Source organism: Oryzias latipes, chromosome 12, assembly GCF_053564925.1.
Source record: "Oryzias latipes strain Hd-rR chromosome 12, Olatipes_Hd-rR_3.1".
Classification (NCBI taxonomy): domain Eukaryota; kingdom Metazoa; phylum Chordata; class Actinopteri; order Beloniformes; family Adrianichthyidae; genus Oryzias; species Oryzias latipes.
In genome coordinates this window covers 5,746,344-5,764,689 of record NC_136248.1, presented here as the reverse complement: position 1 = coordinate 5,764,689, position 18,346 = coordinate 5,746,344, and the positions used below count along the sequence as shown (strand labels likewise).

Below are 18,346 nucleotides of genomic sequence, written 5' to 3'. Positions count from 1 at the left end.
TCAGCCATGTTTCAGTTAAAAAGAGTCCATCAATATTATAATCAATGCTAAAATAATTTATAATAAAAGTTTTGTTAGACAAAGATCGAACGTTAGAAAGTGCCATGTTAAGGGGGGGGGGGGGGGGGGGGGGGGGGGTTGTGGAAGCTGCTCCCTCAAGCTTTGGTGCTTCCTTCAGTGGACGAAGCCAGTTAATGTTTGCTTTTCTCCCTGCACGCCCCCTCATAGAAGACCTGTCTGTAATAATAGTCTTAATGGGCTGGGGGGGGGGGGGGGGGCAGCAGGTTGTGGAAAGGAATCACTGTTGATAGTTGAAGCAGTTTCTTGGGGAATGTGAGGGGGTGATACCACATCCAGTCATTCACTGGCATGAAGTACTTGATTGACACTTGTCTGCAGCTAATCTGGACGCAGAACACAATGCATTGTAAAAAAAAAAAAAAAAAAAAGCAATATAGCTCTCAAAAAAAGTGAAAGATGAATCGCAGTATTGCAAGGAACCCATCTACATGGATGGTCAATGGCTTAGACGAGTCAAGTAGTCTACCTAAAGCACTGCTACAGTCAGTCCATTACTCAGCTATTCTGATCTTCTGAGGGATGTGATGTTTTCTGCTCTTATGATTAAGTCTAGTGTAGTAATTAAAATCGGCTTAGTCAATGATGTATGCATGTTAATTATTCTTGGCTTAATTATCTCTGAATGGTGTTCTTTTAATACTCTCAGGTCTTTCTACCATCATTAGCGGCCTATTGTTTTGTCAATGACTAACAGACATTGTCAATCCACATTATTAGCATAGTGATCCGCATTTTCTTCTAGCATCTTTAGTTAGCCACTCTTATTTATCTTTTTTTTGGTTAATTTAATTAAATTTTACGCCCCGAATAAGGCGTACATCAGTTGATAGCCTGAGCCTTGAATTCTCCCCCACAAACACACCCCCAACATTGTAGGCGTCAGAGGTCCAATGGGCCCAAATTTTCATGGTATAATTCAAATTTAAACACTTTGCGGGAAACTGTTTGTTAGCAGTAATGTTTAAGTGCGAAAAGGGACACAGAAGAACCATACAGCAACCAGTAGGGAAGTTCCCCTATCAAGTAGCCCACTTCCATGGTTTTTTTTTTTTTTTTTTTTAGGGTCCCCTCCCCGAACACTTTACCAACTTTCGGTATAGGCAATGATGGGAACAGAGAGCAGGTTGGAACAACCTCCAACTCTCATCACAATTTGTTTTAACCCCATCCCCTTTCATGCAGATGAATGCATTATCTATTCCCTGCCTATTACCTGCTTTTCATGTCATTAGAATGTCATCAGAAATCTTGCTGTATAAATAATCAGTTTGTGAGAGTCTCATCAATCGCAGATAAAGGTTGGACTTTGACTCAACAGGTGAACATCCAGATTTTATTTTATGTTTACTCATGCAGGAAAAGAAGCCACTTAATACTTACATCCACTGCCCCAGCATTCCCTTTTATTTCTTCACAACTACTTACTGTTTTTATGCATATTGTTTTGGAGAAAAACGAACAATACATTTGCAGAAAAAGAGGAAAGAAAAGTGAATACTTGAAGATAAAATGGCAGTCTTTTTAGTCTTTGTTCTGATTGTGCTTTGTGTACTCAGCAGCGTTATCCCTGCAAGGATCTCCATGTCTGCTGATGATCCAGGTCCCAGATCCTGTAGGGACTATGTGCAGACTGATTCCGTTAGTCGCTTTCTCCCTGCACTCCCATCACAGATTTGTTTGGCATGTGTCCCTCCATCTGGCTCGCACATGCCTCGCATTTAGATATTGCATAATGGCCTTAGTAAGGCAGCACTACAATTTTACTATGGCATGTGGCAAAGTGACAAGACTCTGACAAACGAAATGCTTATGTAAAAGCATTAAAAAAGACCAAAAAATGAAATACATTCTTATACCATGGAGAATGGAGGGGTTCTGTTTATATTCATTAAATGTTCAAAGAAATGAAATTATAATCTTATCTGTCGTTTGTCCTGAACAGGGTTAAAAACCGAAACAGGCCCAAACGCATCCCTTGCTGCACTTTAAAGTTCATGGCTGGACACAAAGTACACATACCACTGCAGTGGATGGCGTTGTTTGCTACTGTCAACCTTGACACTCATAACATTCAGTGTTTGCCTGCATCACTAATAAACTTCTATCATGTTCCCTATATACCAAATTTTTTTATATTCCTTTCATCCAACACTGATTTTTTTCTTTTCATACCTAAAAAGTACATCAGCCTGTCCATTAAGTGCATCTCCAACTCTTTCTTACTATCGCTGTTGTCTGTAGTCTGTATAATTTAGTGTTTTTTTGTTGTTGTCATTGTTCAGTTCACCCCAGTCTTACCTGCATTCTCATTGGCTGTGAAAAGGAGAATGAGGCTGATAGGTCCAACAGTTCCCATGGAACATTAGTGGCTAAAGTCTAAGACTGCCACTCAAGTTGGTCTGTAGATCTTCCATTGGAAAAACATTTGTGCATGTCAATCCGCTCATACGAAGACCTGAGTTGTTATCATTTTAGTAGCAATTTGTTGCAATTTGATTCATATCATAATTGGTGGTTGACGATATGATTCATAGTTGATATTGATTCATTTTGAACAATCCGATCCTAGACTGTAAAAATAATGGACGAATTGAGGTCCGGCTCGCGCGAAATGAGGTCAAATCCCTCACCATTGCTTCCTGATAGGGACGCCGCCATGTTGAAACCAGTGGACAGTGATGGGTATGAGTCGCTCTGAGTCATGGTATCTAAGACAATGACTGCCACCAAAGTTTGAGCTTATCGTGAGTCCCCACTAGGCCTGCACAATAAATCGCAAATTTATCGTAATCGCGATATCAAGCTGTGCAATACGCATATCACAGAAGTCAGCGAAAATTACAATAAGTGGTTACCTTAAATGTGCTAAAACAATCTTATGGCAGCTTGAAGTATTTAGCGAATCAAATAAATCCCTTTATGCATTTGACCAATCGGATGGAGCCCTTTTATGTTAGATGTTCGCCTATGTAGACAAGGGTCATTGGTAGTGTAATTTAAGTTATGTTGACTCCTATTTGAATTAAACTGTTGCAGTTAAATGGAAATTATGTTTTTGGTTGTTTTACTATTTTTTTCATGCATTACAAGTTATATCGTCATCGCAATATTGATCATTGGTATCGCATATCACATGTTTTCCTCATATCGTGGAGCCCTAGTCCCCACCTCTTTCCCCACCTCTACCTCTTGAACGCTGCGTTTCCATTGACTATGAAATTGTGCAAATTGAATTTGCAATACTAAGTTAACCCAGTGGAAACACTTTTTTCAAATTAAGAGTCACATGTCCAACAAAAGCCAGCTTGGGCCTCCTAAATGTTATATTTTTCTTCTTTTCATCAAGACAATTCTAAAACGATTCTGTAGTTTGATTCTTGGTTTTATTTTTCCCTCTTGAACTAGTATGGGTCACAGAGACACTGAAGTAGTGGCAGAAAGATGTTTTTGCAGCAGGAGAGTGAAGGATCTCATAAAGCCAGACATGGAAATGTAATTACCGATGCTTTTGTAGAGATTTTTAAAATTAATAAATCCAATCTGGTAAATGGTAAATGGCGTATACTTATTTAGCGCCTTTCTTCCTACAAGGACAAAGCGCTTTACAGTCACAGACCCATTCACCCGGTCACACACACACATTCACACACTGGTGGCGGCTCTAAACATCCTCTGTGTATTCCATGCTTTGTAATGAGATATACACAGACAGAAATGTGAAGGTAACTGCTTTAAATCAAAGTATTGTTCACATCCGTTTTTTAAAATTACTTACCGTGCAAGTTGTTTTGTGTTTAATTGCATAGTTGTGATTTATTAGAGGCAGTTTTTTTTTCCGCCATTGGTCATCGCTCCCCCAGGGGATGGGTCAAATGCGGAGAAGAATTTCCCCATTGCGGGATAAATAAAGTATCAATTATTATTATTATTAAATTCGAAGTGTTTCCACACATTGGACTGGTGCTGTCCTCACACGTGTTGTCCGCTGTGATGCACTTGGTAGTTTTTTAGTTATAGTAAAATAAACCTACTGTGCCTCTATCCAAATGGTTTTTTCCAATATCAATATCATTTGTTTCTTTTTGAAACAATTTTAAAATGGTATAAGTGATTCAATGAACAACTAGTTTGATTTGGTTGGATTGAAGGAATATAAATATATTCATCGAATAAGTTGATTAATCATTACACACCAATCTGAAAATAATCCGCAGATACAAAAGTTATTTATACATGTTGACATCATTTTACAACTTCAACATACCTATGAAAGAAATATTACTCTATAAATTTTACTTAGTCTTTTCTTTTTCTTAGCAATTTATATTTGTCAATGTGGTTGTTGTAGCAACAGCTGTGGAAAAACACCTAAGAGCAGTTTTGGTGAGCAGTATTACTGTCGGACAAGTGCTGTGGTGGAGCCGAAAATGACTAAAGGTTGGCGAAAAGCAGATGAAACTGCAACGCGAGTTGTGACTCATCAATGACTCCAAATCACATCTTTACAGTTTATTCAGCAGGGATTTCTTGGAAAAATGTCCAGTCATTAGTGGATCATTTGATATCAAGATAAAGAGCATTAAAATGACAATCCCAGGTTCTGAAGAGGTTCTGCATAAGAGGATCTGTGTGGAGCCGCTACAGCCCTCATTGAAACTAGGTTTCTTTGTTTGCTCATTTGTCCTGATTGGGTAACATCTTAGTGGACCTCCATTCTCTCTGTGTTTGTGGTGCTTTCAGTCTGCATGACGTCTTTGTGCTCTTAGTCAGTGCCTTTTAAAAATAGAGGCTTGTTATTTTTGCTCACCCCACCTCACCATGCTCCTGGCACTTTCCCTTCCTCCCAGGGGTCTTTGCTGCTCAGTGAAATCTGCTGCAGCCTTTCATGCCACAAGCATCATGAACCGTAATCCAGACATCCAAGCTGCCTGGATGCAAATCCTGTCCGGAGTTGTGCCGTCTGGCATTCATCCAGAGGGCACAAAGATGATCACTATTTGCTTGAAAGCTTTTAGGACATGGTGGCTTCTGGCATCAAGATGGACTTAATCTGGCCTGCCTTGGACACTGCACCCCTTCTCTTTTTTTCAGGGATGTGTGTGTGTGTGTGTGGGGGGGGGGGGGTATTTTGATATTTTATGAAATAGAGAGGACTTCTACAAAACGTTGTCAAATCTGCATCTGAAGACATCACGGTCAAAACATAAAGCTGCAGGCATGAAGCTTAAAAAATCGCTTAGAGGAGTAAGTCTGATTTGTGACGGTTTGTTAAAAGTGAGTGTAAACCAAAACTTAAGTTTCTGTGAAGATGCTTAGGTATTTTCTTCTTGACTGCATCTCTGCGCGTTCATTGTTGAAGCTCCACGCTGCACGACTGATGCAAAAGAATGACGAAAAACAAAAAATTCTGGGGGGAAAATTGTTTTAATTTGCTAATAAGCAAGTAACTATGAAGAAAGACCTTTCAGTTGGCTCATACTAAGCCTTGTGTACTGCAATAAAATAATAAATACTAAATTCTTCTCAAACGTAGCAGGGATTTTTTTAAACTTCCAACTAATGGTATGCAATAGGCATGCAACGATGCACTTTCCCCACAATTCAGATCTGCAGGTCCGCTTTAACGCAAAAATTGTGGCATATCCCTTTTCTACACAATGCGACTCGCCTGAATGAATTGCCCTAAATGTGGAAGGTAACGTACACACCGTGAATTTGACATGCGTTCTAAAAAATGCGTTCTAAAACATGCCAAACTTGGGTTGTTGAACATGCTGTAGCCCGTGGTATTCACACTGGACAAACAGGGAGGGGCTTCTTCTGCTTTTTCTTTATCTATTGTTTGCTAGCCTCCTTCAGATGGAAAGGGCTTAGTGTGAAATGCAGAAGCAATCAGAATCTCACGAATCTTGCTACAGGCTTTTTCTTACACAGCCCAAAAAGAGTTGTAAAAACCTGTGTAGCTACACATCAGTGTGGGAGCCCGAAACGTGCATTTACATCCGGTTATGTAGACTTTTTCATTGGAAGTTCCTGAACGTAGCTTGAAAGCAAATCAGGTTGCATTTCTGAGCGCTGTCCCAGACGGGACCAAAGTTGACATGTTGGGATAAAAGTGAAGCGTCAGAAGGGGGAAGTTGAACTCTCCCTGTTCCTCGTCGTGAATAGAAGAACTAACAGAGGATCTGCTTGGTTTGGATCCGACTATCCATTCATTGGTGCATTCAGGTCTCTGTGGTGAGATTCTGCTGCTGCATTTCAAACTTTCCAACAGTAAACTTCCTGTCTTTGTTTTTTTTCTGGATTACAAAAGTATAATTTATCCATAGAGGATTAATATTGTTTCATCCAATTCAACCCACAGCCGGATGTTTCCCATTCTTCCATGAATCATTCAGGAATTACATAAAGCTGAAATTTGATGTGGTTTTAAATCTTTTGACGGTCTTGGAGTATTTTGTGCAGTCGGGGTCCTTATCCGCCTTTCATGGTGGTCAGCTGTGGATGCTCGGGTGAAGTTAGACGGGTGGTGTAAGTGGCGGGAAGACTAAGCCTTGATGGAGGGGGGGATTAAAGGCGATGGGGGTGGGGAGCGTGCATGATCTGTCAGGGCTTAGTACCACAATTATCCCAGCAGCTGCAGCATCAGCGGTGGCAGAAACTGTGTTTTCATTAGTGTAATGCCCAGAGATGCTCCACAGTTATGTAAGCGTGACGTGCTGTCGTTCGTCCCCTCTCCACCAGCCCGCCTCCTGGTTACAACGTGGCTGTTTGTTTTCCTTTTATCCTTCATCACTCGGAAAGCCAAAAGGACATCTGTCGGAGTCGTGCTTAGGCGCAAGTCTGTAGTAGCCTAGCCGCGGGGACGGCTCCCATCTGCACACGGAGTGTGTGGCTGGTTGTCATGGAGAAGCAGATGCACCGAGGCGCGAGAGCGTCTCTGAAGTCCCGATGATTCAGATGGAGGCGAGCAGAGGTGCTTTGCTTCTGCGCTCTGTTAGCATCGATGGAGGGTCGGCAGCAGCCATGAACTCGCAGTGATGCTGTTGACGGAGAGGTAAAAGATGAAGTTCAAGAAGTTTATCACCATCATGCAAGCGGCCATGGGGATCGTACCCCTGAACAAACGCGAGCTCCTGCCACCCGGCAGGAAACTGTGGAGACCTTCAGGGTGAGTGTTTTTTTTTTGCGTTTCCAGACTTTGTGAAGGAAAGCGGGGGATGCTCACTTCTGCAGATGAAATCTAATGGCATTAAAACAGGATGGAAGCAATATTGCATTACATATATTGCACAGGGACGGAACTATAATTCTTTGTTAAACTTTGTTTTTTTTTTTTTTTATTTTATTTTATTTTGTATCATAAGAGAACATTTCTGTGCAAAGCAGCTCATGTTTCTCCAAACTGACCAAAGGATGTGTTTCAGTTAAAAAATGGAAATAAAGGATAATGGAGTGAAAAATTAATTTTGCTTTTCTGAAAATAGTAGGATCTCATGAACAGTTTTGTTATGGCTGTTTTGGTAGTTTCATTGATGGTTTCTGGGTTTTTACGGTTTCTCCAACTGTTATGTTATTAAAAAAACATCCAACATTAGTTTCATTTTATGCACACATCATGCTTAACCAGCTTTTTTCAAAGGGTGGGAGATGCTGCTATCACCTTCTTTCATCAAAGATGGTCTAGTTTCTTTTTGAATGACTCAGTGAAGTTGGAGGATGCGAGCAGCTCCTTTTATCTCTGTCACAAAGATGCTTCACGGATAGCTTTTCACTTCCATCAAAGAAAGAAAAAGAGTTTCTAGCTTTTAAAGAGAGGCTGCAAACGGGAAACGGCTTCTGCATTTGGGCTCATTGGAAAGATGTCTGGATAACACCGCCTCTTTCTCCTTTGAAAAAGGCAGTGGCATGCGAGCATCAGTTTAGGTTATGCTGTTTTTGGATTACTTTATGACCGCTTTAATCAGCTGACATGCTTTCCCAAAAACTCCCTTTTCAGTCTATGTCCATGTAAACTTCTGTCCAACCTCTTCAGATGTGGACCGATTAATCTTCATACTGTTTTTTTTTTTTTCTTTTCATTTGTTTATTTCAAAGATGAAAAAAATAGATACATTTAAACACTTGCTGATAACTTCAGTCAGTCACAAGAGTATCTACCGTATTTGAGAGAACGATAAACATGTTTGATGGAGATGGGCAGAAGCTGATTTGACCGTTGTGCCATCTCGTTGGGTCCAGATGACCCCACCCTTACACTGACCTGATACCTCTACAATGACAAAGGTGGATGAAGGTGGAGAGGATTTCATGTAATCCAAGAAAAAAGGTTAAGCACACTGTCTTGTGGGGTCATCTGGACCCCACAAGATGGCACAAGGGTTAAGCCTGATTCAACTATGACAACAAAAATACAAAACAACAAAAATCCTGACAATACATGGATGACATCAATATCATCAACATGTCACTTGAGTTCTAGCTAAAAACATTGCTTGAACTGAACTGCACAACTGGAGGGGAGGTCATTTAACGGGTTGGGAAGACTGAAATCATGGTGTGTTGTTGGGAAAAATTTCAGTGCACAGAAATATTCCTGCCGGGTAAACCTGTTACCCAGAGGTGTGTATGTCGCCATGGAAACTGCATCTTGATGGTTCCTAGTCTTCCTCTCTTTTTTTTGTTATTTTTATTTTTTTATACATGCTAGATAGAAAGCTTAAAGGTCTGGGTGCAAAGAAAGATCCAGGTTCTGCACCCTTTAGACCGGCACCGCACATTTCTGCTGCTTCCTGTTGACGTGAGGATGAAATATAAGCTGCGTCAGGCTGGCAGCGAAAATCTTTGCCATATGTTAATGATTAGGAACAGCGTGTTGCTCTTGAAGTGCGGGATTATAATCTGTGAGTTTGGTCCTTTTGCATGAATCCAGCAGATGTCTTAACCAGGCCAGATCAGAACAGGCAGTTCCTTTGCTTCTTCTCAGACCTTTCATCCTATAAAATGCGCACTTGCTTTCATCCAAGTTTTCCAAAATAATCTACTTCAAGATTCACTAACTGCTGTTTAATCTGTAGAAAGTGCTTAATCTCTCATCCAGCATTACTTGCAAACTGAAAGATTATTAGAAAACAGATGCAGACTTGAAGTGGAGGAATTGCACAATTCCAGCGAGCTTAAAGTCTAATTCATTTGGCTCTAAAAATAGCAGCTCTCCGTCTGCTAAAAGCCCACGCGCTTCAACTCCAACCGACTGAGAGCTGAGGAGGAGACACTCTGACAGGAAGCTCGCTGAAATGTTCCCTTTAAATATTTTACTAGTTAAAACTCAGAGCACACTGCAAACCTTTCTGTCTGTCTGTCTTTTGTTGGTAAACGTCTAAATGTCCCCGTGTTTCCTCTGCACAGGGACCAGGCTTGTTCTGACCCCACCAGCACCGATCTGCTCAAGTCCAGCCGCAGATTCTGCTGGTCCAGAGAAGCCCAGTACTTGTATCTGCGCCGCCTGTCTTCACGGAGCTTCTCTGCAATCACAATGGTAGGTCCCTCCGGTGTTGGATGTTGATGAGATCCCTTCGGAGGTGCAGAGTTCCTTCAATAAGTGTTACTATCCAAAAACGGTCTTTGAATGCTGACACCTTCTGAATCCTCATATGTAGTGAACTGATCTGTGGACTTCTCAAGACCCATCCTTTAAAGAGCGAAATTAATACATCACAAGCCCTCAAAGCCTCCATTTTCAATCCTGCCCTGTCCTTAAGCACTCCTTTAACAGACTTTCATTTAGGCATCTGATTGTTCCATCTACCAAGCGGTGCAGCTTCACCAAAGTCCTGTTTAAATAATCTGACAGATTTTTGTTTAACCGCTGTGTTCCACAGAAAATCGGTTTGAAGTCGGTATACACAAGCAAAATCCATACATACCTCGCATTTCTAAGACTCACTGTGGATTTAAGAAAATTAAAGAGTGTCTCCTGGGGCCTCATTTATAAAACTTTGTGTAGGATTTGCGTCAGAAATGGCGTACGGATGAAACATAGGACGTGCGTACGCACAGAAATATTCGGATTTATAAAACCGTGCGCACGCACATCCTACGCATCTTTCCCTTAATAAATCACAACCAATTCTAAATGCAGCGCAGCTTTTGCGGCTTCATGACACGCCCATAGTTGCCCATAAATAGTCTGTGAAACGCCCACAAATGAATATTCATTGATTGCGAAACCATGGCAAACACAGAGAGGAAATGAAAAAAACGTAACTTCACTCAATGTGAAGTAGAAGTTATCGTTGGCGAGGTGGAAAAGAGGAGAAAAATGTTGTTTGGAATGTACAGTGTGGGCATTACTAATGCCAAAAAGGCACGTGAGTGGCAAACGGTGGCAGACGCCGTAAATGCTGTAGCCTCACAACCTTGGAGCGTGGCCGAAATAAAAAAGAAATGGTCGGACATCAAAGTCGAGGCGAAAAAACTTCTAGTGCTCCATCGGGAGGAGGGGGGGGGGGCACCGAGCACCGGAGCGCCAGATGCACCGGGTGACACGCGTGGTTCCTCCGAGTGCTCCTCTGCCCAAAAGCCCGCAGAGGTCCATCAGGACGGCTCGAGGAAGTCGGAACCGGCTCATAAGCCAGTCGTCCTCGTTTGCCATCAAGTCTTCTTGCTGTCTAAAGATGCGTTCACTCCGAATTATTCCATTTGCCACATCTTCTAAGAGCGTAAGATCAGCCATTGTGCGTCATTACGCATTGTGATGGAGCATTTTATTTCCATCCATTTAATTACATCTGACAAGCTACAGATGTCGGTAATAATCGACGTGGAAATGGGAAATTGTTCAGCGCAAATGTAATTTCTTGTTGCTTTCTGAATGGTTGAGACATACGCCATACATGGTTTTATCAAAAATAAAACAAACTAAAGGCATATGCATGAATACCATAATTCCATAGCTTATGAAGAAATGTTTTGCTCTGAAAACAACTTTCCCCAGTGGACAATTAGTCCACCCGCACCTATATCTGCTCCGCCAGACGGACACACTGACGGGAATATCAGTTTTGTACATTATTTCGTTCTGTTAACTATATTATTTATGAGGATGAATTGCACAACATGCCAATATTGCAGAATATATTTCATTTTTCTTTCTGCAAATAAGTGTTCATTTGAATTTCTGTTGTAATTTTTGTTTGATTTTTTTTTATTTGTTTCACTGCTGATCGATCAAACGGGTGTTCGTGTAGGCTGTTAATTGTAAGACTTGCTTTGTGAAGTCTTCATGTTATTTATGAGAGGCAGTATTGTCATTTTCCCTTTCACGTGTTTCTTCCATCTGCCGGCGGCTGTGTCGCCGTTTCTCATTTCACCCGTTTTTGTGCGTACGCCTGGGTCAGAGCTTGTGTGAAGGACCGCACATTTTCCTGTCAAGTTTGCTTTTTATAAATCTCAACTATTGCGTAGTGAGTGCCTTCTTTTGTGCGTACGCAACGTTTATAAATGAGGCCCCTGGTCATATGTCTGCCACTAACCTAAGTGGGAAAAGTTACTCTGTAATATTGCGCTCTTATTTGCCAGACAGCCAGAAAGGCTTCTAAAACATGTTTGCAGATGCTAAGTGCAGAACTGTGAAGAAGGCAGCAGGTCGGCTGGCTGAATCAGACAGACCCCCACCCTCAGAACAGAGAACGAAAGCAAGAAATTCCAAGCGTGACTACAGCCAAGGTGCTGCTGTGTGTTTCACTGTTTGGAAGCTCTTTTACATGCAGTAGACACTTCTGTCCAGGTCAACTGAAGAACTTCATTATCAAACGGAATCGTCCTGTCATGGAGTTGTTGTTTTTAATGCATAGGTAAGAAGACCACTCTGGTGTCCGAACAGCACTCGACAACGATGTTCCTGACATTCAAATTCAGCTCAGTCATGAATCAAAGGAAGATTCTTTTAAAGAATTAAAAAACGTTTTGTGTGAAATTCATTCTGGAGGGCATTGGAATCAGGCATATTCAGTAAAGCAAAATAAAACCCCAAAACCCTTCATTTATCTGCTGTTGGCCTTCTTTTGGCTTGATTGTTGATGGGATGAAATGTTTTTTTCTAAAGGCAAACGACATTGACAAACTCTGGTTTTGAATAAATGATCAAAATAAATGATGATGCAGGATTACTGTAGATACCAAGGGCTAGAGTGATGACTGGACTCTGTTCAGCCTTCACTCCCAGACACCACACATCCGTCTGCTGACTCCACTGCTGAAATTCAGGCCACATGTTTCTGCCATGACGACAAGCTTAAATATGCAGCTTCATAGAAAAAATGTTCCATGTCTTTAATTAGACAACCACAGCTTTCTTTAACTGCTGATGTTAATGCATCAACATTAAACAAAAGTGTTTCCCAGGCCTGCCTTTGTGCAACGCTCTGCTGCAGGGAGCCACACTGCATCCAGGATGAGGCTTTATCACTGTGGATCATCCAGGAAGCGTCATTGTTTTAAAGACTAATTATCCAGGTCAGCCATGCAGTTTTGCATAGGAATGGCCTATTTTAAGGCCTGTCTGGCATTTTTCAACTGATTAGGAATTTACTTTTTTTTTATTTTTTTTAACAGGCTTTGGTCTTTAAAGATGTACTAGAAACTTCATTAGTTCTGGTTTAGATGCCAACAGCAGGTTTCTGTACTGTGGTTGTCCTGACCTTTCAGCTGAAACTCCACACAGACTCTTGGCCTTTTGTGTTCATCTGCCCTCCGACTGATTTGCATTGGATGACGCCTTGACTGTCTGGTTCAGCTTTTTTTTTTTTTGCACCAACGGTTCCTAGTTTTGCATCACAAGTTCTGTTTCTGAAAGCTGTCGTTATAAATGTCCCCAGTACGGAATTGAGAAGTGACAAATAGGTTTATCATATTGACCATATTCTCTGGAAGTGGGGCAACAAATCCCTGTTTTGTCTCCAGTGTCTGTTTTAATGTTTTTAAAGGTAAAATAACTTTCAAAGGCAGGCAGTAACCACTTACATTTACTTACTTTTGCTTTTTGTCAAAGTTGTATTCTTAAATATTTATTTATTTACTCTCACAAGACTTTTTCCTGACTGAATTTATTATGAAAACCAACTATTCCTCTACTGCGTTTAAGTAATTTATCAATTTTTGTTGAGATGCACATTGTTATCTGTGGGATTGCATGATGACAGCGTCAGCTCAAATTTTGGGAATTTGGCGTGACAGGCGATAAAATCTTTCTGTAAAGCAGTGATGCATGGTGGGAGGAGACCACATCATCACAAAAAAGTTATATCTTGGTAACACCAGAGACGTGGTAGTATGTATGATTTATTTTTTATCTTTTTTCAATCTAAAATTGTATCATTTGTGGAAGATATTGGCCAAAATGCTAAGGGTGAAAAAAACATGAAATATGAAGAAGAAAAAAAACATTTTACATTTGTGTTTTACTCCACAAAATCAGAAACTGTGAAAGTCTGAAAGGAAGGTTGTTAGTTTTATTCAATTAAATAAGAAATTTAGTTTGATGTTTAATAATACAAGAATTTCAGCACTTTATGCTGATTTTCACAAGTTTGGTGAGTAAAAAGCAACAGTAAACCAGTTGTGCTGTACTGAGGTACTTTTTCCCCCCAGTATTTGAATGAATGAATGAATGAATGAATGATATATATATATATATATATATATATATATATATATATATATATATATATATATATATATATATATATATATATATATATATATATATATATATATATATATATATATATATATATATATATATATATACATACACACACACACACACACTATGTATGTGTGCGTGTATGTTTTATTTTTTTAATTTTACTTGAATATTACTTTAAGTTACGCTGCTCTTGAGTTCACTTTTGGATACTTTACAAGCCATTGCTGATTGGTTGGAAAAGTTTTAAAAGCTTTTGTCCTATCTTATAAGTCCTCTTTGTTTATTTATTATTATTTTTAACTTAATCATAAAGTCTCTGTCATTTAAAAACGTTGTGTTTGACAGGTTCAAACACTCAGCAGCTTGGATGCTTTTTTTTTTTTCTGTCATTCCTGTTTTTGTCTCGGAGCCTCCCAGCGATCTTCCCAAAAAGTCAATTTTGGACGAATCCATTTCATCGATATTCAATGGAAATAACCTTGCGACCGGAAGCGGGTTTAATGTTGTTACTAATGATATTCTGATTCTTCATTTACTGGAATAAATGTGCTTAGGTTTAAATCCGTCACCGGGGAAGTTTTTATTTTAATCAGGTGGAGCAACCTTAACTGTGTCTCCCCCTCCAGCCTACAGATTTGGTACAATCTGGACCGAGCTAGGAGCATTGTAGGAGTAGCGGCGCTAATTTGTGTCCGGATATTTAATGTTTGTCCCTCAGCGACGCGGCTCCCTGAAGTCAAGCTAAATCCTTAAAAAACTTCAGCTCTCCTCGTTTTCTCGTCCTCTTCCCCGGACGGAGGGCCGGGGCCAAAAGGGTGTGGATCTTCGGTGCCAGTCCGGGACGGTTCAAAGTGCGTGATGCCCGTGAACGGAGGGGGCCTGCTCTCTCTGAGCAGATACGCCACTCAGTATTTTACCGTGAGTACGTCGTTATTTGAGCTCAAACGGGCGGTAAAAGCGCCGTCCTTCAGACCGGACGGCCGCTCCGGAGCGAACAACTTTTCCAGGGAATCCGCCTGTTGCATCCCCGCCGCACCTGCTGCCTGCCCCGTCCGCGCGGTTCGCGAGGAAACCCGTTAAAAAGACAAAAACGGCTCCAAGAAACAAACTTTTAATGCCAGCCGATTCAAATCTGACATCATCGATCATATATGTCGTTAATAGAGTTTCAACGTAATTTAAGTAAAGTTTTTGCCCCCTTTATTGTGAGGTTTTGACATGAATCTGCTCTAGCAGCGCTCAGCTGGTGCCGTGTGTCAATTCAGGTGAAGGTTCGGACGGACCGAGGAGCGGTCCGAAGTCCCAGCTTCCCGTCTCGGTCCACTTATCTCATCTGTCCATGTTTTTTCCAGCCCATATGTTGGTGCGGCATTTTACCAGCAGGGGGCGCTCGGACAACACGGTAGATTTTTGAACTGCTGTGCGCGCGCATATCTGAGGTCACCAGCCTAAAGTGACCTTACAGGCTCGAGATGAATCTGATGGCTTTAAAAACAATCACCTGATTAATTTAACGTTGTTATTGCATCCTGGAAAGCGCAGAAACATCTATGCAATGTTTAAACTATGAAATGTTGTCAGACTCTGCTTGCTGTGCTTCATAAAGTGTTTGTTTTGGGTGAATATGACCCCTCATTGGTGCTGTTTGCTTAGCCTGTTGAGTTAACCTGACCGGCCTGGAAACATGGCTTACTGGAAAAGCACTGAAAGCCTCTTTTGATGTTCATCAAGCGTGTGTGCAACATGAAAGGTCTTTACAGATGTAGCACGTCGATATCTCATTGAAATATAAAGTCTATTATAGATTTGATCATTCCTCTTTTGCTGAATGTAGTTCAAAGCGGCTCTGAGGGTCTGAAGGTTGCAGCCCTACATGTTGGCTTTGATCTATTGTGATGTGGGTGACGTGATGAATTAAAGAGACGGTTTGCAATGTTTCGACACGCATCTGTGCTTCCTCGCCTCAGAGGAGGACTCTGCTGTGTGATTCCAGCATGCATCCATGTTTGTAGTCTTTGGTCTTATCTGTGGTGAGTTTCCTTTTTCAAAAACTGAACAGACTTAAGATTGAAAATCAGAAACACATAAGTCAGTCCACCTGTACTTTGCAATAAAAAAAACAAAAGTTTAAAAACTTATCGCGGCCTTTAAGTTGCACAAAGCAGACAGCCCCAAAACTTCATGGGTTCATTTTGAGAGAAGTCAGATGTGCAAAGATTAGAAAGATAAAAACATTTTCAAGAAATTGCTAATTAAAAATAGCTATAAATATATAATATTTTTTTAAAATTTGATTTATATATATTTTTTCTATTTCCTAGTTGTTTTTCATTTTTTATTTTTTCCCCCTGATTTTAAAAATTAAAAAAAAAATCATGATTTTGTGTTTTGATACTATTTAATCATTTTTGAGAAGTTTTTTGTAGCTCTGGTATAATTTTTTTGTCTACTTTGGATATTTTCTTGTTTTTTGTTTTTGTAAATGGTATTTTATTTTATTTTGTTGCTTTTTCAAGCTAATTTTGTTGTAACCCTGAAGTGAGGAGATATGGATGCATCTACAACTTGCATTACTTGAACACGCCGGTTCACTTTGAGAGAGTGAACGGACACGGACCGTGTCTTTGACATGGCAGATTTTCAACCTATTAATTGCACGCCATCTTGCAGTTTTCACGAGCAGATGCTGTTGGCGTCCAGCCTGTTTGTAGGGCTTTGCTTTTGTAGTTATAAAAGAAATCACCAAAAACACTACGTGATATAATTCTTTTCTGTCTTTTATTTTTTTATTGAATATGAGGCACATTTATATGCTTTGGTAAAAGAAAAATGAAACTTTGAATTCGAAAAAGGAATGTATTTTTGGTCTAAAAGGCACATTGAGCCAAACGAACCACCGGTCAGATGTTATCCAACACAAACGGTTACAGTCGGTCCGTCTCCCTCCTGACGGCTGCAGCCATAAGGCTTTGACCGGCAGTGCCACTTCGTAGTTGACCAGTCAAACCATAAGTTCAGACTTATTTTCAAACGTCGTGTACCGCATATAAGCTGCTCAAGCACAACCATAATGCATACCTAATTATGGACTGTTCATTTTTGAAAGTACTCAAATATTTTTAAGTTATTATAGTTTCAGAAGATGCAGTAGGGACTACTTGGTTTGCTCTGATTTCATTTCAGTTAGTTTGGTTTACACATGTACGGATGAGCCCTGCACTAAAATATCCAACTGTTTCATAAAATATACCGTTTGAACTGATTTATGATGAAAAAAAGCATTCAGGTATGTGCTTTGTATATGATCGTTTAACTCTGTGTAGAAGTCACCATTAAATTATGAGCTCATTTAGTTTTGTTCATGGTAGATTTCTGAATAAATGAATAGGAAAAGGATCCTTTTCTAGTAGGGATGTAACAATTACAATGTTCCCTCACACTGGTTGAAGTTTGGCCTAAAGATGTCCTGAATTGATCTTAGGTCAGTGAATCGGATCATCATGCACAAATCCTGATCTGAATGGAATCCAGGGCTCGACATAGCCATTTACCCGCTGGCCCGGTCCTGTTTCTCGAGCAGTACGACCACAAGACTTTATTTTTCACTTGTCCGCTGGTGCCACTAAAATATCTAACGGTTAATATATTTTCACCTTTTTTCAATGAAGTATATTTTGCGAAAACGTGTAGATTTATCTCGTCTTCATCACTTTAAAGGTTTGACGTCGGCCATGATTGTTTTGGTTAGCGAACCATCTCTCACGCATCTCCACAACAGAGATGCGTGAGAGATGGTTCGCTGACCAAAACAAGCACCACGCATCCGTCGGAGCAACTTAATGGCGCGAAAATAGCTTGGGAAGTTGGACAAGGAGACAACGAACGCACAAAGATGTGTTCTCAAACCTCCCCAAGATGGAGTAATGGGTGGAATTAGTAGTATGGACAGCAAGATATTTAATGAATGCATGGAAGATGAAACTGTGCACTAAGCTTTAAGCTGAATGTCAAAGAATCAAAGGCAACTCCAAATACCTGAATCTCAGACTCAAATGCAGTATAATGTCAAAGTACTTCATTTTGCTTTTCTTTACAACACTGTGAGCAGTAAGTATTTCTAGTCAAAAGCTGAATGATCTCAGTAATTTAATTTTATTTAATTTTTCGATTATTTAATTTAAGTAACTAAAGTAACTAAAAAGTAAATGTAACAAGTAACTCTGCAAATTTGAACAACATAACAGTAATAAGGATCTAAAAGGTAAATGTAACTTTGCAACAGTAACAAAAAGCAGAACCTCAAGGCAGTCAGAGCAAGAAGTAAATGAAACTTCTTAACTATTGATTAGGAACAAATGTGAAATAGCAGTGATTAGAAGCAGCATGAAAACTTCTTAACTAGTGTTAACTACTACACTGCAGTGCTCTCTTCAAAAAATCTGAAACAGACTAGAGCAGATTAAAGTTTGATCTGGTCTATTTTCAGTCATGAAAAGTGTATAAATAAGTGCTAAATGTCACCAGAATGCACCATATTAAAATTTTCCGGGGGGGCAT

General features: G+C 40.2%; 1 protein-coding gene across 7 annotated transcripts in view; it reads left to right on the top strand.

Moving 5' to 3' along the window:
- tjp2a (tight junction protein 2a (zona occludens 2)) overlaps positions 1 to 18,346 on the top strand; it is a 47,769-nt gene that overhangs the window by 8,381 nt on the left and 21,042 nt on the right. For 2 of the 7 annotated variants that reach the window (XM_023961027.2, XM_023961026.2), the window contains exons 1-2: positions 6,768 to 7,252; positions 9,490 to 9,619. The exons of 1 other annotated variant lie outside the window; for it this stretch is intronic. In XM_023961027.2, the coding sequence (XP_023816795.1) occupies positions 7,146 to 7,252; positions 9,490 to 9,619 (237 nt within the window). In that variant the 5' untranslated portion in view covers positions 6,768 to 7,145. Of the gene's footprint in view, positions 1 to 6,767; positions 7,253 to 9,489; positions 9,620 to 14,202; positions 14,708 to 18,346 lie in introns of those variants that run through there. 4 more of the 7 variants (XM_078955705.1, XM_023961030.2, XM_078955703.1 and 1 more) reach the window with 3 other exon arrangements.